At 38.9% G+C, this 20,307-nt stretch overlaps 1 protein-coding gene and 1 pseudogene across 5 annotated transcripts in view; both read left to right on the top strand.

Annotated features, from left to right (window-relative positions):
- LOC150085123 (paxillin-like) overlaps positions 1 to 20,307 on the top strand; it is a 273,123-nt gene that overhangs the window by 112,609 nt on the left and 140,207 nt on the right. The window contains exon 1 of one of the 5 annotated variants that reach the window (XM_090373884.1): positions 768 to 860. The exons of 3 other annotated variants lie outside the window; for them this stretch is intronic. Coding sequence is in view for 1 of the 2 variants with exons in the window: in XM_090373883.1 (XP_090230009.1) it covers positions 13,599 to 13,602 (4 nt within the window). In the remaining variant the exon portion in view is untranslated. Of the gene's footprint in view, positions 1 to 767; positions 861 to 13,493; positions 13,603 to 20,307 lie in introns of those variants that run through there. One more of the 5 variants, XM_090373883.1, reaches the window with a different exon arrangement.
- Positions 6,041 to 6,731, top strand: LOC150085124 (polycomb group RING finger protein 3 pseudogene; annotated as a pseudogene).

The following is a 20,307-nucleotide window of genomic DNA, read 5'->3' as shown; positions in this document are numbered from 1 at the left end:
AGGACTTGAAAGAAGCTGTTGAAGACCGGACAGCATGGAGGCAGCTCTCCCATAAAGTCTCCGAAAGTTGGCCGCGATTGAACGGGTGAAAACAGCAACAGTTATGGAATAATTTACAACAGTGAAAATTTTCTGCAATCCAATTTGAATTCGTGGATTCTAATTCTATAAGTCGGAAAATTTCACCTTCACTTATTTCGGACTTACTTTGTACTCTCAGAGAGGTCTTCTAGTTACTAAGGTGCGTAGTCTCTTAGGCGCTTAGTTACCAAACTTTCATCTAGCATCGAGGAAGTGGATAGTTTGAATAGCCTTAGGAAGATCTAGATAAGTTATTAGAAGGAATGGCCAAATTATTGGTTTATATATTTTAATCATGGCGCTTTCTTCTTTGCATCATCATTTTCCATTACTAATCACCTGATCCTTCCTCCTCGGTGACCTGAAAGCTGCTTTGTATGCAGAGTTCTCCGACTCCCGAGTTTTGCTTTGTTTTTGCGGTCTTCACAGAAGGTGGGAATAAGTGCGATGAAACAGGATGCACGTTTCCCGTTTCGTTCCTTAAAATTATATAATAAGGAACCTTCGTCCGTAAAAACACGTTGAGTTGTTGATGTCAGCAGGGAAGATTTTAACCGCCCTGTTTACTGATGCAGTTGACCAACTTTTGCCGTATTGTTTACGCAACGTTCTGGTAAACATCTTATTGTGGCAAGGACAAGATGACTCTGCATGACTTGCAGCTGCGGTTTCACTTAGAGCACAACACCCAAGTCTGTATCTTGTATTAGTTTTTGTACGGGCGCCGCTGCTGCCTGATAGTCGTCTCTACCTTCCGGTGAAAATATTAAGTATCCAAGGTTTATTTCAAATTTTGTAAATCTTGAACAGCGTTTTGAATTTGTTTTGCTTTTCGTAAATTAAAATATTAATTCATTTTAAAATAGAAATCAGAACGAGTAACAAAGCGTGTAACGAATGCTCTCATTTAATCGGAGTGAATTTAATCGATCAGGACGAAATTAACGTAACGTAACGTAAACTTTGTGTTTATTCTCGATATCACTGTTTTAAAATAACTTTCTGTTACTAAAGCTTTAAATAGTATAAATGTTAATGTAAAAATATCTTTATTTTGGCTCGTTTTTCAGTAGTATTGATTAGCGGATATTTTGGTTACAGTTTGTTTTTATGGCTTGTCCTCGATCGAACATTTTAAAATATATTATGCCAAATACAATTGAATGGTTCGGCTTTTCTGATTTTTAAGGGAGAAATGGGAGATGGCGAGAATGATTTGAGTTTCCCGTGTTTTAATGAATAACATATCGATAGGTATATTTTGTTATGATCCATCAGGGCTCTGCCATAAATCACTTTTTTTTTTTTACTATTATTATTATTATTACTTTGATTTTCATATTCGGAGATATTAAAATAGATTTGCCTTTGCTAGTTTAACAAATTTCGGGACCTAAAGTGGCAGTTCCACAAGGAGCCTCTTAAATAAGTTTTCGGAATGGGGAAAATGTTTTCTTAAATGAGTTACCGTTTGCTGTGTATCTTAGAAAATTACAGACATAGATAAACGAATTTTGACATTTTCCTTATCTCACAAATAAAGTACGCTTTGCGAAATTCGTTTAGTGCGTTAAACAAGTTATTCGCGCAGACAAACTGATTAAATAATCTATATACAGTACTGTATATATATATATATATATAACGTTATATATATATATATATATATAACGTTTTATATATACATATAACGCTTAGATAAACAACTGCCAGTTGTTGCCAGCACGCGCGATTCACCCCGGCATGACCACTACACCGGCCATTCTTTATTAATTTTTGTACTAACGTTTTTCGACTGAAGAAAGGCAACCTATGCCTGAAAGCTATCGATGTATGTTTATTTTATGTCTTCAATTTTAATAAATCGTTTTTAAGAAGTGTAAAAATGTAAGAACTTTGAGAAAATGTAGAATAAATGCTAATGAAACATTAGAGAAGAGATCTGATAGAGACTCTACGACTACGAAGACGGACAGAAAACATTGAAGGAAGAGAAGCAAGATTGGGAAATGAGAAGACGCCGTAGGACTAATCAAATAGACGTACCGGATGCGAATAATCAACAGGCCGTAAGAGCGTGGCATAGTAAATATGTGTTACAACTGTGAGTATTGCAATGCAAGATATCTGAGACATAAGTTAAACACATCGAATAAATACATTAAATGCTGTCATGATGGAAAGGTTTCACTTGACCCACTGTCTGAGACACCTACTCTATTACGAGAGCTGATTACAGGGTATACCGTGAAACAAATAACTACAGAGAACATATGCGAGAGTACAACTCGGCAATGGCGTTCGCAGAGATTAAATCACCGCCTGGAAATGGATTGTTTTAGAATACACGACCAGATTGACCATTTGGTCTCACTGCTATATCCAAGGAGGCAAATAAGCCAGGATATGGACAACTTTATATTTTCGATTCTGCTGAAGCAACAACAAACCGGCTTGAAAAACAATCAAACCAAGGGTGTATGGCCGAAGTAATGCAACAAGATGCTGCTGCAACAAGTTAGCTATTTGCATAAACAAATGCATCAAATGACCCAGGCCAATCCAACAATGTATGTGCGCGTGGCATTTATGGAAGACCCGGACTTAGATAAGACACGATATAATATCCAAAACGGAGGTTGCTGCAATATTTGTTGGAGAAGACGGGGGACCGCCTGCAAATAGAGACATATTCATATATCCTACAGGTGACTACTGTAGAATTATATCACCGCTAAACAAGAATGGCGAAGACTGTAGGATCTAGATTAAACAATTTACGCCATAATCAGAAAGATGGTGTATGCTACTCTGGGTACAATTAGTATTAACTGATTAATGTTATTTGTCGATGAGTTTTTTTTTTTTGTTTTTTTTCTCCAGAGTACTGTACTGTACTAAGACATTTCAATTACAGTAAGCAGCTTTTCAGTAGTCTATATTTTCTCGACACTTCTCTGCTGTGGGTGCACCACGCGCTTTGGTGGAGGCGTCTCAACAAAATGTGGGTGTAACCAGAAGGTTAAACGACGCAAATGCCAGCTTTGAAGACAGGTGTAACCACTGCGATATCATCAAAGTGCAGTTATTTACGGAAATTGATATGTTTACGGAAATTCCACAGCGGTGCGTTTTGCAACTTGACGGGCAGTAGCATTATGTACGAACGAATTATGGGCAAGCAGAACGCGGGGAATCAATAAATTATAGTAAGGTTCGCTCATTTTATATTTCCGCCCTCTCCTGAAGGGGAGTTCGAATTCCAAACAGAGTCTTAATACAAATGGTCATTTGGTAATTAGCAGTTACATACAATTCGACTCAAACGCATGTATTACTGTTTTGATTGTCTTGACTACTTGGCCACGTCGATCTCATGCTGTCCTCCATGATATACAAAATGATATAAAAATTTTGTGTAATAACGTGTATAGGTCAACATTTTCAGGAAGTGTTCGTGGCTGTTATTTTTAAGTATAAACGAACAAAACTGATACATGCACAACCGTGTACGAAAAGGATGGGAGATTGCCATTTCCCAGTTTTTTCTTTGTTCACGTCAGAGTCGGCACCAACACTTAGAATATATTGAGGGTTTAGTGTCAAACAAAGTTAACTACAAAATTGCATTTTTGTTTTGAGACAACTTTAGTTTTTAGTTTTACTTTCTACAAATAGCGATGCATATCATATCATAGTAACTGTATCTCTCTCTCTAGTACTTTACAAGTTAGCTCGGGCTATAACCATATTTCTGGTAAACCAAGAAAATGTCACGTGACTTTTTCCTGGTTAATTACAAAAAATGTTTACTACAAAATGATTTTGTATTTAACCCGTTGTTTGACACTAAACCCTCAATATAGGAGGCAAAATATACGAAAACATAAAACATTATATCAAGGTTCCAAAATAAACAACATACAGCTGTTTTCGAACTACGCCCCCCCCCCACAAAGTGGAGAACCGGGGAGGCGTTGTTCCTCCCCCAGCTAATAATGAGAAACTTATAATGAACTAATAATCATTTGCTTGGTACATATGACATGCAGCGTCCCATGCCATCAGGTTTCCATGGATTTATAAACGTGCAAAATACGCTATTTGTCAGAGTAACTGAATTTATTGAAAGAATATTTCATAACTTGTGTCGGCCCGCCTTTCCTCTTAATTACACGCTACATCCTCCTCGGTGGATTCAGAACCAGTTTGTGATAAGAAGGCCGTATTTTCATCCATTCAGCACAGCAGCCAATTCAGATTGCGGGCGTGTTGGCCTGGCCTGAAGGGAACGTTCCGCTTCATCCCTAAAATTTTCAGTGGGGTTAAAACTGTTTCACGCGAGTCTTCAAACTAGTGTTTGAAGACTCGCTGTGTAGTATTGTTCTTTTTAAACTGTAGCACGACCAAAGAGATTAGAAGAGTTTTCAACTAATCACTTCGACAAGAATATCTTTCTATACATTAAAGTAATTTTCCTCCTAATGATATTTATTCAGCCAATGGGAGATACATAATTTGTTGGTGGAACAGACTTCCATCCCTTGTCGTGGAAGTTGATAGCCTAAATAAGTTTAAGGCTCAGCTGGACAGGTATTTTGAACGAACAGAGGGGTGAAGTGGAAGTGGTTTTTTTTTTTTTTGGCTGATGCTGCATAAGCTGCTTTCTTGCATCAAATGCCTCTGCTAATGCTAATAACAGAAGCTTGTTTTAGTGCGGTTAAACAAGCTTCTGTTTAAGCGTGGTCACGCGCTACGTTTATCTAACATGACCACGCGGTTCCATTTCCAAATATAGTGTATTCATTTAAAATACGCTACATAACAGAAGCTTGTTTTACTGTGGTTAAAATTGAGTGACTGCGGTTCAAGCCCGTGACTACTAAATACGATAAATATTTTTATTGACGATTTATTGTAAACTCTACTGACTTGGTTGTCGTCCCGGAGTATAAACAGAAAATTTATTTGAAGGCCGCCGTAGCCTAGTGGTCAGTCGCGCGGGTGCACAAGTACACGTGCCTTGAGTGTCCGGGGTTCAAGCCCGTGACTGCTGAATACGGTGCTGTTTCTTGTATCCTCTGACCGTTTGGTCGTCCCGGAGTATAAACAGATAATTTATTTATTTAAACAAGCTTCTGTTTAAGTGTGGTCACGCGCTATGTTCATCTAACGTGACCACGCGGTACCATTCTTGATTTCCAAATATAGTGTATTTATTTAAATAAACTAAATGCAACAAGGCGTAATATTTTCAAATTCTATATCGATATAATATCGGTGTAGATACACCATATTACCCCAGGGGCTCACATCTGGTGAACATCGGCTTGGCACACCCAGGGGCCTAAGCTGGATATCATGATTCTTCTCTCTCTCTCTCTCTCTCTCTCTCTCTCTCTCTCTCTCTCTCTCTCTCCCTCTCTCTCTCTCTCTCAGGGTAACTAGGGAATTTTTTTAGCTGGTACAGCTTAAGCCTAAGGCTTCCTTGCACCGTATACCTAATAATAATAATAATAATAACACGAGACATTACAACTACCCTGTGTACTTGGTAGCAGTACCCGTCACGGAGTGAAATCCCCCGATCAGGAAGAAATAATATAAAAGCAACAACTTTTTTTTTAACTCACAAAATGTGTAACACTAAAATGAGTTGTGGAAAATTCTTATCATAGAAACGAATTGTGTTTGCGTACAAAATGAGTGATTATGGCTTTTTGTTTTTACAGATCAGTATTTCTGAAATAAATTTTTGTGTATGCTTTTTATGTGAGGAAAACAAGTCATTTAGCAGGTTGGTTTTGTTAATTTAAATGGCATTCTCTACAGCGCTCGAAGTGAAGTGCTAGGCCTATGTAAGAAAAGAAGCGGATGATTCGGTTCGCGGTAAGACATCTTAAAACATTAAAAACAGGGTAAACTGTAACATATTCTTTCGTGAATTGGCATACATGAGATGGAAAGGCGGATACGCCTAAAAACACTTAATTCCCACATCACATCACATTCAAAATTTGCAAAGGTTATTTGATTGATGCTACTACAGTTATTGAATGCTTGCACACATTCTGCAAAAGCTGTCTGGTAAAACACTTAGAAGATAATAATACTTGTTCAACTTCTGAAATAGTTATCCATCAGAGCCAACCATTACAGTATATCAGCTATGGCAGAACAATGCAAAATATAGTGTATAAGCTTGTTCCAAACCTCCAACAGAATGAAATCAAAAGGGAAAGAGAGTTTTACAGGAGAAAGGGTCTGCCCTATCCTAAGGCACTACCCAATTCCCTCATGGAGCAAGATTCTAGCTCACAAGCGTCTTCATCCAAAGAAGAGGAAAGAGACTATCACAGGTCAGATGAACAGGTGAATATCTTACTGGAATCGCAGAATAGTGCATCGAAACTAATGCGAAGAAAGTGTATTCGCTGCTCAGCTCAAGTTGCAGTCACGCATCTCAAGAAGTTTATTGCAAAAAAAACTATATAACAATTTGGAAAAGTACAGAGAGGTGGATATTCTTTGTAATGAAGAAATTTTAGGCAAAGATTATACCTTAAAATTTGTGTGTGTGTGTAACAAGATGGAGGTTTAAGGATCCTCCTCTAAAATTATATTACAGACCAAGAGTTGATCTGGGATGACCAGTTATGTTTATTCTCTTCTGTACATAGGAAATTAAAGAGAGAGAGAGAGAGAGAGAGAGAGAGAGAGAGAGAGAGAGAGAGAGAGAGAGAGAGAGAGAGACCTATTTACTGTGCTTCTTTGACCAAACTCATGTGATTAATTAATAGACCTTAAAAGACGTTTTGGCCTTCATTTCATTGGGCCCATAGTGTTCTATTTTTATTTTCAAACTGAGTTGAAGAAGTGCTAATAGTGAGAGAAAAGAGAAGTGCAATACCTACTATTGTTACAGTTTTGTAATAAGACAGCTACAAGATAGACCACTTATGGAGAAATTCCAGGAAGTATGAATCAAATTTTATATTTTCATGCAAACTGAAGATTTGATATCGAAAAATTAGAATATGAAGATAATAGTGTCATCGGGTTATTTAGTTTGATAGCAGTTCCAACAGATTACATTCCTAAATGAATTGTTTCTGACCCCCTAGCATTGTCGTTGTTGTGGGCATTATTGCATCGGGCAATCATGTAACCAATCACTGCCTGCAATAAAGATATTTATAACAATAATAATAACATACCCCTGATAGCTCCTGTCATCTTGGAAAAATCAAGCAGATTTTTTGAGCGATCAACTACAAAGGATAAAGAATATGGTGAATACGAAACCCGAGGAGGAAGAACATACCACCACCGCCGAACCAGAGGAGGAAGAGCAAGAAGAAATACAAGCCAAAGCAGCTAAAGTGGAAAGAGACGAGGTCATGATATCCAGAATAGAGAACGAGTGGAAGAAGGCCCTAACAGAATTCGAAGGAATGGACCCCAGAAATACCCACGTGATACCGAAGCAGAGGTCCAATAGAATCTTGTGTAGAGTCACAGACCACCTCGATCGGCAAATAATACCACATTATCTCGACAACAATGGGGCAACACAGGCCATCCGCACAGCCATGTATTGTGCTCCCATAACAGCCACTAGGATTAATGGAAGAGAAACGAGATTCCAGAAGCAGCAGAAGAACAGAGAACAGAAGGAACCGCCAGCTTGGGAAAGAAGACTTCAGCAGAAGATAGAAGAATTAAGAGTCAAGATAGGCCAATTGATCCAGTACCAACGGGGTAACAGGAGTAAGAAATTGATTGGAAAAGTGAAGAGCATCCTCAAGAGAGACAGCGTCCACAGCAAACATAAGACAAAAAATCAGAGAAATGGAGAGTACTTGGACACACTGAAACAGAACCTCCTTGCGCTCAGCAAGAGACTACGCCGATACAAAGTGAGATCCCAGAGAAAAATAAACAACCGAATCTTCGGTGACGACCAAAGAGGCTTCTACAGGAGTCTCGGAGAAGACGGGAACGGACCACCCGAGCAGAAGACGATTGAGGAGTTCTGGGGCAACATATGGAGCAGGGAAGTAAGACATAACAGCCGATCCCCCTGGATAGAACTAGAACGCAAAGAAACCAAGGACGTACGAGAGGTGGGAGATTCGGGAAGAAATAGTAAAATAGACGATTTTCGTCGGACCAAACGTCACAGTTATGAACATTAAATATACTATCGCGAGTAAACCCAGCTTCGTCATTGAACAAAATGTTGTTTAAAAATTGGGGGTTCAGGACACTGTTGTATCCACTGGTAGAAGTTCACTCTGGGGGGTAGTCTGTATTGCTGAGACCTTGTACACGCTGGATATGGTAGGGGTACAGTAATTGGCGATGTAAAATTCGCCACACACTGCTATGACTCTTGCAGAGCAACTCTCGTTGTCGAAATTCCTAATTTTTTTTTTTATGCTTTCTAACACCCTTTTCTCAACATCAGGTGTTATGCTTCTGGGCCTACCTGCTTGTACTCCATGTGTGAAGCGCCCATGTTCTCTAAGGCGTTGATGTACCCTGATGAATGTGCACCTGTTGGGCTGCCTTCGGCGGGGAAATGCTTCTTGGTACAAACACGCAGCCTCGAGTGCACTGCCTTTGGCTTTACCATACATAAAGTGCAGTGCATGTATCCATATTCTTCGTTGCTGTAACCTCTTTCCATGTTGACTATCCTTTGGCAAGTACTAGTATGCCTTCAGAGCATTGAGAGAGGGAGAGAATGAGCATGACTTAACCTAAACAAACAAAGTGGTGGATCCCAACTCTGTACAGTTCACCTTGTCAGTGGTGGATCCCAACTAGAAATGTGCAATATCTCGAAAACGATTCACTTAAGGACCCATGTTTACTAGACTTTTTTTTGCATATTGTAGTCTGTACAGTTCACCTTTAAATTATTGACCATCACTTTTGAAACACCCTGTATAAAGCTATTATTAGACCACACTTGGAATACTGTGTTCCAAGTGTGGAGACCACACCTAAAAAATAAGATATCAAGCTTCTTGAAAGGGTCCAGAGACGGGTAATTCGCCTGTTGAGATCGGCAAAAGGACGTCCATATGGGGGAAATATTTGGGTTTCACAGCTTGCAAACTAGGCACGCTAGAGGGGACTTCATTGGGGTGTTTAAGACTCTCAGAGGCAATAGAAAAATGAGTGAGAATGGCATTTTCGCGGTTATAAATGATTCTAGAACTAGGAGCCATAAATTTAAGTTACGGGGCAGTTGTTTAGACTGGATTGCAGGAAGTTTTATTTTAGCCAGCGAGTTATAAGTTATTGGAATAAGTTACTTACATGGATGGTAGAGGCTTATTTCTTATTTTATTTATTTTTGGCTGGTGTAGCATAACGCTTAAGCTTCCTTGCACCGTATGGTCATTACTAATACTAATTGTATGTATGTACAAAGGTTCAGTTACTTGAGTGTCACTGAATACCTGTTCCATTGGCTTAACATAAGTAGCATCCTCGTTGGTAGTACAGTTGGTAGGATCGCCTTCCTCCGCATACCGGATGGAAAAGACCTGAGTTCGAATCCCGTCGATGACGGGAGGAATTTTTATAGGTATTTTTCACAACGTGGCTGTGTTAGTGTCTCAGGCGAGGGTAGCATGTTTTTTTCTTCAGGAAACTGGCGTTTTTCGTCCAGGAAAAAAGAAAATAGACCTCAGAATACAGGCAATTTAGAGACAATATACATGGGGCAACGTGGCCTTAGTCGCCAATGCTCTTAAAACCGAACGGCAACATATGTTCAACAGTTATAGTCATTCTGCTGTATGAATCTAAGAATCTTCCATCACGATCTTCTGTACCTTCCATCACCGTTAAGTGCATTTAATGTCTAACTGCACCAGGGGTTTCTCCCCATCTCCACGTTGCTTTCATTGTCTGTGTAAGACAAGTGCAAAGTGCAGCGTTAGTTGTCTGACAGCACCAGGGGGTTTTCCCCATCTCTGCATTGTGTACTCTGTTTGTGTAGCACAGAACTCTGTGAAGGCTAGAGATTTAAAAAGTGTGTGAGGAGAGTGGACGGATGTGTAGTGTTGTGTACCATTGTTATTCTGACCATTTAGCGGTTGGGCTCCTATTGGGACCCACCGTTACCTCACTTTGCCCCCGGGAGGTAGGTCAGGTACCCAGTAGATTTTTTGTATTCTGACAGGCCCTGCCACCTAGTTTCCAAAGATTCCAGTGGCAAGGGCCTATGTTAAAAAAAATAAAATAAATAAAATAAATAATAATAATAAAATAAATAAATAAAAATGGGGGTTAATGCTAGAATATAAAAGGCCAAGTGAGGCTTATGTATGCATGGTTTAAATTTGGATGTTATTAATTGATAAGTTGTGTGGGGTGTATGTACCCTGCAAGTTAGACAGAGTAGTGGGGAGACAGAAGGCTGGAGGGAAAGACAAGGTATGGGGACGCTAGAGAAGGCGACCCCAGAAAGTCAGTGAGGCAGGCCCATTCCTCACCAGACGGAAGAAATGAGACAGGAACCAATCTTGCGCCCCCCCCCCAGCCGGGGAGGAGAATAAAAGAAAAACCAGGCTAGAGTGCTCGGTTCGATTGCCAATGTGGCTTGTGGCAGAAAAGCTGCTGGTGTCTCCAGTGTCTGGGTTTGGAGTCTTGATCAGGTCTCGGTTGATCTTTCCTGTGTAAGACAGTACTTTGTTGAGGCCAGAGATTTAAAAGTATATAGATATTGGATATGTGTAGTATTATGTTCTGTTGTTCATCTGCCCATTTAGCCATTGGAACCCTAATGGGACCTGCCATTGCCCACACTTAGCCCCGTGGAGGCAGACCAGGTACCCAGTAGCTCCATATTTTACTCTGGCAGGCCCTGCCACTTAGTTTCCTGAGATTTCAGTGGCTAGAGCATGCCGTAGCCTAGTGGTCAGGCGCGCGGGTGCATAAGCTCATGGAGTATTGTCAATGATATACAGGAATTTTTCCAGCAGGGATAAGGAGGTGATTATTCCCTTGTATAAGGCAATGGTCAGGCCACACCTAGAGTACTGTATACAGGTCTGGAGGCCTCATTTCAAGAAGGATGTAGAGCTGCTGGAACGAGTACAGAGAAGGGCAACAAGATTAGTGAATGGAACAAAGGGGTGCTCTTACGAAGAAAGGCTTAAGTTTTGCAAATTACAGTGTCTGGAGACTAGGCACCAGCGAGGTGATCTGATAGAGGTGTATAAAGCCTTGAATGGTTTGAGCATGCTCAGTGCTGATGGGATTCTTCCTCTAGCTCAGAATAATCACCTGAGAGGGCATAAATTCAAATTTAGGAAAGACAGATGTAGGATAGACGTGCGGAAATTTGCCTTTAGCCAGCGGGTGGTTGGTTGGTGGAACAGACTTCCATCCTTTGTCGTGGAGGTTGATAGCCTAAATAAGTTTAAGGCTCAGCTGGACAGGTATTTTGAACGAACAGAGGGGGTGAAGTGGGTTTTTTTTTTTTTTTTTTGGCTGATGCTGCATAAGCTTGCTTTCTTGCATCAAATGCCTCTACTAATGCTAATGCTAAGTACACGTGCCTTGAGTGACCGGGGTTCAAGCCCGTGACTGCTGAATACGGTGCTATTTCTTGTATTCTGTGTGTCTTGTAAACTCCTCTAACCGTTTGGTCGTCCCGGCGTATAAACAGAAAATTTATTTATTTATATATATATAAGCTGTCGTGGGGTAAACGCTAGAATTAAAAGGCCAAAAGTTTGTGATTGTGATTTAATTTAGGTGTGATTAAATTTTTAACTTGTGGAGCATACACTGGCATATAGGTAAAGTGGAGGAAGGCAAGTCTTGTTGGCCACAGTTCGGGAAACACTGACCTAGAGGACAGCCAAAATATAACTGGTAAATTTTCGGGATATATATTATTATTATTATTATTATTATTATAAAGAAATGTCTCACATATAAAGAAATGTCTCACATAATTTAAGGAACCCAAAAGCAATTACTTTGCCTCACCCTAGGATACTAAATAGATTTGGAGATAGGCACACAATGAATGTAATAAACAACTTGTTGGCTAGCATTGATTTCAGGCTCAGGAGAAGTTATCCCATCTCCAAATTAAAATTCCTAATAAGAAAATTCTTGATACTCAATGACACAGTAGATCAGAATTGATATGCAGATAAACTACCTCTGTTTACAGTGTGGAATATACTATGTGTAGTGACTTCATAGTCTTTTCTGTAAGATAACAAATTTGTACAAAACTTGTAAAGGAAGAACTACAACTTGTTGTCAAGAAATTTACTTTTCTTAACAAGTTAATTTATTGTAAACGAATTCTCTTGATAAATAAAATTGTATTGTATTGTATTATTATTATTAGCTATATGGTGCAAGGAAGCCTGAGGCTTATGCTGCACCAGTCAAAAAAAAATAAAAAAAAAAATAAATAAAAATAATTTCTGAATTACCCTGAGAGAGAGAGAGATAGAGAGAGAGAGTGAGAACAAGAGTCAGAAGTAGAAAGGAATCACCAAGAAAGAGAAGAATGATGATATCCAGCTCAGGACCCTGGGTGTGCCAAGCCCATACTCACAAGATGTGAGCCCCCGGGATTAAATTATGATTATACGCCTTTGTAATAAGGAAAGACCCACATAAGCAGAATTTGGTGGGGTGCCTACAGTGCTTCAGTAATTCATCGAATATCTTACCATAAACAATTTAGATTCAAATAAATTATGAAATAACAAGGATATAGGTATATATTAAACAATTATATAAATATGAATATGTAAATAATAAATATTCATGTAGGTTGATTGAATAGTTATGTGAGTAGTATAATCGGTCTCATCATGCTCATGTATTTGGTCTGTTTCCAAATCTGTTTTCGTTTTATAGAAGAAAATGGATTTGGAATCCGCGAATAAAGATCTTGTTCACGGTGTGTATACTCGGGTTTGAAACCGTATAGCTACCCTGCCTCGATTTTTCCGCTAATGTACGATATAGTTTACATGTTTCGTATAACAAATCTATTAATCCATATTTCTTCCTGGTTAGTTATTCAACTTATATTTGAAACGTAATTCATTGTTCAGAGTGTAGGGCGACATTTACACCGGAGAGTGTTTATTTATTCACTTGGCGTAGGTATGTAACAAAACCGATTCCACCCAGACCACCCACACCCACTCAGTTACGCGGTCAGGAAGACTGTTTTTGTGTAAAGCGTGGTCGGCTGATGAAGTTTTAGCGGGGAGACTAGGTACGTCACTGATGCTCGCTTGTTACTGGTATCGAGTTTGTGTACCTCCAAATAAGGTAGTTCGTGGACTGGACGTGGGCATTTGTCATTCTCTGTGGTCAGTGTATAACTTACTTCAGTTCGCCTATTCCTAAATGAACCATATTAAAGAATGTACATTATTTGAAAAATAATCCTGTTGTGTTGAAGGATTCGATTTCGCCCAGATTTTCTTTTCTTATCTCCTGCACTAAACATTATGGGTAAGTTTTTTTTTTTTTTTTAACACGAAGTGAGAGTGAATTTCTTTTTGCCCTCTCTGAATCCTCAGGTGAAGAAATGTGTGTTAAATATAGGCTGAAGTAAGCAAGTTTGTCTTTAGTCAAAGGGTGATCAGCTGTTGGAACAAGTTATCACCAAGCCTTGTACTGTTGGAGAGCTTTTGTTGATTTAAACAGGGTTAAATATTTATAAGAAGTAAATAAAATGCGATTCGCACTTCCTTTTCGGCAGATGCTCAATAAGAAGCTGCTCTCTTTCATTAATCTGTGCAATGGCCGGCGCCCAGGGGTTTCGTGAATATATAATAAAGCGAATATCGCTTTTAAAAACTTGCAGCTCTCCTACTGCATTTGATAACACTTCATTTACTGAATTGTAAAGAAGAGTGAGGTGCCTTTAATTATTTTTGAAGCTTTTTTTAGTTGCACAATGCAGCATCACAATTACAAAAACGCTGATATAAGAACTGTGCGTCATTGATTGATTTTTATTTATATTTAATTTTTTTATGATTAAAAAATATTTAAACTGGCCTGTCATCAGACAACCAGTGGTCTTTACAGCAAACTTATGCCGTCCGACGAATTATGTGGGGCATATGAAAGAAAGTCTTCCATTTATAGATATGTGTGCTTTTAGCTCATAATACTATACTACATTGCGTTTTCCCCTACAAAGCAGAGTAGTAAAAGGTGCGAGGTTCTATTTTATTTTAAAATTGTACACGTTTCTGCACTCTGTTTTAATTTCTTGCTGTTTTTGAAGTTTTCAAAATTTTGCATCATTAGAAGGACTTGGTTGCAAAGGAAACAAGATTAGTCTTAGTAAGCCGTCTGTTCTGTATATATTTTAAAAGTGTCTTACAGTTATGCATTCCTGATTTAAATGCAGTTCAGGGTATTGCAAAATATATATGTGTAAAAGACATTTTCTGAAGTTCTGTTAATTCAGTGGTTTTTGACCTTATTTTAATAAAGGCACTCCTAAGTAATTTATTTAATTTTGTGGCACCCCTACTCAATTTTCATTATTATTATTATTATTATTAGCTATAGAGTGCAAGGAAACCTGAGGCTTATGCTGCACCAGCCAAAAAAAAAAAAAAAACAAATTCCGAGTTACCCTGAGAGAGAGAGAGAGAGAGAGAAATAGAAAGGAATCACCAAGAAAGAAAAGAATGATGATATCCAGCTCAGGACCCTGGGTGTGCCAAACCCATACTCACCAGATGTGAGCCCCTTTTCTGCCTGTTAGATCCGATTTTATATATATAGTCATATAAATTAGAATAAGGTTTAAAATAATGAAATAAAGGGGGGATACAAGGACTAATAGATTAACAGTAGCCACTGGCAGAGGTGAAAGTGATTCTTGCACTGCTTCTATTGGAATGAGCCGCAGCCTGGAAAATAAGATGCAGGATATTTCAGAGACTGCTGGGAATCATTGGGGTACAAGTAAACACATGGGTTGTGTTAGGGTAGCTAAGAAAAAGAACAGGTGCATGTATACTTGTGTGTACACCAATGCTAGGAGTTTAGTAAATAAATTTGATGAATTTGAGGTATTGCTCAAAACATCAAAGGCAGATATTGTGGGGATTTCAGAGACGTGGTGTCACACAGATATAAGAAATGCAGAACTGGAATTTGGGGAGTACAATGTCTACAGAAAGGATAGACAGGATAGGAAGGGAGGAGGGGTTATGCTATTAGTTAAAAAACACATAAAATCCAAGGAAGTGAAGCCAGTCGACATCGCTGGACAGTGCAGTGTCGAGTCAGTTTGGTGTGACATAAGCATTGGGAGATCAAAATTGAGAGTAGGAGTGTGCTATAGGCCTAATGACTCTGATGAGTATAATAAGAAACTGTTCGGAGAAATAGAGTGGGCCAGTAAATCAGAGAGTCTTATAATGGGGGATTTTAATTTCCCAGATATTGACTGGAATTTGGGGGCTGGTCACTCACACAGTAGCAAGGCTTTTGTGGATTTATTGGATGATTGTTTTCTACATCAGCATGTTCGGGAGGCAACTAGAGGGAGTAATACTCTTGATTTGATTATCAGTAGTGATTCTTCATGCATTAAGAATCTGCAGATAAATGAACCACTTGGTGGCAGTGATCACAGTGTGCTGAAGTGGGAGTTACTCAAAGAGGTAACTACCATTAGGGGTAAAGGGAAGGGGTATTGCTTTCGTAAAGGCGACTACAATGGACTGAGACAGTATTTAAATTCTATACAGTGGGATCAACTGATGATATTGCCAACAGCAAATTCAAAATGGGAAGCATTCAAAGAACTTATCGTGGAAGCTACTAGGCTTTACATACCAACTAAGAAATATTGTTCAAGGTTTAGGCCTAAATGGTTGTCAGATGAACTAATGAGGCATATGGCAGAGAAGAAAAATGCATGGGATACATACAAATTAACACGTGACACGGACGCCTATGATAGATACAAGTTGATCTGTAACCAAGTTACAAAGGAGGTTAGGCAGGCGAAGGCAGATTACGAGAGATCCTTGGCAAGGGATGCGAAGAAAAACAGCAAAGAGTTCTTTACTTATGTAAACTCTAGAAGGAAGGGGATGAATCAGATTGGTCCACTTGAGATCGATGGGTCAACTGTTGATGACCCTGCTCGGGTAGCTAACAAACTAAATGAATATTTTGCATCGACATTCACACATGAGGAGTTATTCAGCGAGGGGAATGCCAGAGGTGTATTCAACTCTAGCAGTAAGCTAGAGAATCTTGTAATAACTGAGAGCAAAGTGGAGGAGAAATTGTTGAAGATAAACACAAGAAAGGCACCTGGGGTGGATGGGATCTATCCAGTTATATTAAAGGAGGCAGCAAAGGAGGTAAGCAAACCGTTAGCCATAATTATGAGAGCTTCCTTGGACTCAGGGGAGGTACCCATTGACTGGAGATGTGCAAATGTGACCCCAATTCACAAAGGGGGATCAAAGGCTGACACAAGTAATTATAGACCTGTGAGTTTAACTTCTGTTCCCGGAAAATTAATGGAGGCACTGGTGAAAGAAGCACTGCAGGATCATCTAGACAAGACTTCAGTTATAGCTAGGACACAGCATGGTTTTGTTAAGGGGAAGTCTTGCCTGACCAATTTGATTGGATACTATGATGCAGTCACAAAAGAACTGGATGCAGGGAATAACTTTGATATTACATACTTGGATCTTAGAAAGGCTTTTGATACTGTTGCACATGGAAGACTGCTGCACAAATTGGAGCAGTGTGGCATTGGAGGCAAGTTGCTGCTATGGATAAAGGGGTGGTTGAGGGGGAGAAGACAGAGAGTGGTAATCAATGGACACTGCTCATCGTGGACTAATGTTATTAGTGGAGTCCCTCAGGGTTCAGTATTGGGGCCTTTATTGTTTTCTGTATTTATAAATGATATTGATGATGGTATATCAGGCTTAATGTCCAAGTTTGCAGACGATATGAAGGTTGGCAGGGTTGTCAAGGACACTACTGACACTATGCTGCTGCAACAGGATTTGGAAAGGTTGAGCAGATGGGCTTCGAGGTGGCAAATGAAGTTTAACATTGACAAATGTAAAGTACTACATATGGGAAACAGCAACCCCAGAGCAACGTATCAACTCTGTGGTACTACACTGACAGTGGTAGAGAATGAAAGGGACCTGGGGGTGGTGGTGCAGGCAGATATGAAGTTCTCTGAGCAGTGCAGACGAGCTGCAAGAGTAGCTCATGGTGTATTGTCAATGATATATAGGAATTTTTCTAGCAGGGATAAGGAGGTGATTATTCCCTTGTATAAGGCAATGGTCAGGCCACACCTAGAGTACTGTATACAGGCCTGGAGGCCTCATTTCAGGAAGGATGTAGAGCTGCTGGAACGAGTACAGAGAGGGGCAACTAGATTGGTGAATGGGACAAAGGGGTTCTCTTGCGAAGAAGGGCTTAAGTTTTGCAAATTGCAGTGTCTGGAAACTAGGCACCAGCGGGGTGATCTGATAGAGGTGTACAAAGCCTTGAATGGTTTGAGCATGCTCAATGCTGATGGGATTCTTCCTCTAGCTCAGAAAAATCACCTGAGAGGGCATAAATTCAAATTGAGGAAAGACAGATGTAGGATAGATGTGCGGAAATTTGCCTTTAGCCAGCGGGTGGTTGGTGGGTGGAACAGACTTCCATCCCTTGTCGTGGAAGTTGATAGCCTAAATAAGTTTAAGGCTCAGCTGGACAGGTATTTCGAACGAACAGAGGGGTGAAGTGGAAGTGGTTATTTTTATTTATTTATGTTACTTTTTTTTTTTTTTTTTTTTTTGGCTGATGCTGCATAAGCTTGCTTTCTTGCATCAAATGCCTCTACTAATGCTAATGCTAATGCTAATGCTAAATAATGCCAGCAGTACGGCAAGACAAGAGCGAAAAAACAAAAATAAACCTAGATTAAAATCTAACAGGGAGGGAAGAGAAAGGTAACAAGAATAAAAATATATTGCATTGGAATCTCTAAATTAATTTAGAAAATCTAATTATACAAATAATAATTCATTGAAATTTAAAGCCAATTAAAATGTGTGCTGTACTCTCCTTTTTATTTTTATTAAGTAATACTTCTTTTCCAACATTATTTAAATATAATTATATATGTATATATATGTGTGTGTGTAATATTAAAAAAATATGTTATGTGTTAGTTATAATAATATAACTAAAAACAAAATTACAATTCATAATACACACACACACACACACACACATATATATATATATATATATATTTGTAGATCACCACGAAATTAAATAGATACCGTACACCATTTTATAATGAAATAAATATATAAATTTGAAAAAAAAAAAGTTTAAGTAACTTAAACCCAAATTATGTGGCACCCCCGGAATGTTGCTGCAGCACCCTGGTTGAAGGTTGAAAACCACTGTGTTAGCATTAGTAGAGGAATATGATGCAAGCTTATGCAACATCATCATCACCAAAAAAAAAAAAAAAAAAAACCTCCCATTTCACCCCTCCATTCGTTCCAAATGCCTGTCCAGCTCAGCCTTAAATTTATTTAGGCTATCAACTTCCACAACAAAAGATGAAAAGATGAAAGTCTGTTCCACCAATCAGCCACCTGCTGGCTAAAGGAAAATTTTTGCACATCTATTCTACAACTGTCTTTCAACAACTACAACCTCAATCAGATCACCTCACAGGTGCCTACTCTCCAGGCGCTGCAATTTACAGAACTTAAGCCTTTCTTGGTAAGAGCACCCTTTTGTTCCTCTCGGCAATCTTGTTGCTCTTCTTTGTACTTGTTCTAGCAACTCTACATCCTACCTAAAATGAGGCCTCCAGGCCTCCTACTCTTGGTGTGGCCTGACCATTGCCTTGTATAATGGGATAATCACTTTCCTGTCCCTATTAGCAAAATTCCTATATATCATTGACAAGACTGCCCTGGCAGCCCATCTGCACTGCTCAGTGAACTTCATATTTGACTGCACAATTACCCCCAGGTCTTTTTCACTTTCCACTTCCCTGAATGTAGTACCACACAGTTGGTAGGTTTCTCTTCAGTAATTGCTACCCATATGCACTACTTTGCATTTGTCAATGTTAAACTTCAGTTGCCACTTCTCAGCCCATTTTCCCAATTTATCAAGATCCAGTTGGAGTAGCATACTGTCTTTACTGTCGTTAACAACCATACCAAACCTTGTGTCATCTGCAAACTTGGACATTAAATCTGATATACCTTCATCAGTATCATTGATAAATATACAAAACAACAATGGGCCCAACACTGAACCCTGGAGAACTCCACTAATAACATTTGTCCCCGAAGAGCAGTGTCCATGGATTACCACTCTGTGTCGTCTCCCACTCGACCATCCCTTTATCCAATGTAGCAACTGTCCCTAATGCTATACCTCTCTAATTACAGCAGTCTTCCATGTGCAACAGTATCAAAAGCTTTCCTGAAATTCGAGTATTTGATATCAAAATTATTTTTGGCATTCAGTTCCTTTGTGACCATATCGTAGTATCCAATCAAATTGGTCAGACAAGACCTCCCTTTAACAAACCCATGCTGTCTTAACCAGTGATGCCATTATTTTCCCCAAACACAAGTTCAACTAACAGGTCGACAGTTACTTATGTCACCTTTTGAACTCCCTTTGTGGATTGGTGATACATTTGCACACCTCCAGTCCATAGGGACCTCCCCTGAGTCCAAGGATGCTCTCATTGTATGTTTTGTTTTGTTATTTTTGCATGCCACTTTCATCCTACTGATATAGTATGAGTGGCATGGCTTGAAGATTCCCAAGTTAAACTGAAAATCAAGAAATTAAGTTAGGCTTTAATATTAATACATTGAACTGAAAAATATAAACACGTCTGAATTAATTTTTAGTGTTTGATATTTTACTATTGATCAATAGCGAACTTAAAAATGTTATATTTTCTTTGAAAACAAGAATGTGGAAAAAATGGAAGAGGTGTCATAATTTTTAAATAAATTTTTTATAATGAACTACTAAACTCCCAGAAGTTCTGAAATTATATGTATATTTTTCTGATGCAGTGTTATAAAAGTTGTACAACTTAAAAAAATAATAATAATAATAAAAAAATATGTATATATATTTTAAAATTATGTGTCTTTGCTT

Source organism: Mastigoproctus giganteus, chromosome 5, assembly GCF_048544385.1.
Source record: "Mastigoproctus giganteus isolate SK-2022 chromosome 5, ASM4854438v1, whole genome shotgun sequence".
In the NCBI taxonomy this organism is placed as follows: Eukaryota; Metazoa; Arthropoda; class Arachnida; order Uropygi; family Thelyphonidae; genus Mastigoproctus; species Mastigoproctus giganteus.
Note: the sequence above shows the minus strand (reverse complement) of the source record. Positions and strands in the feature narration are given on the sequence as shown.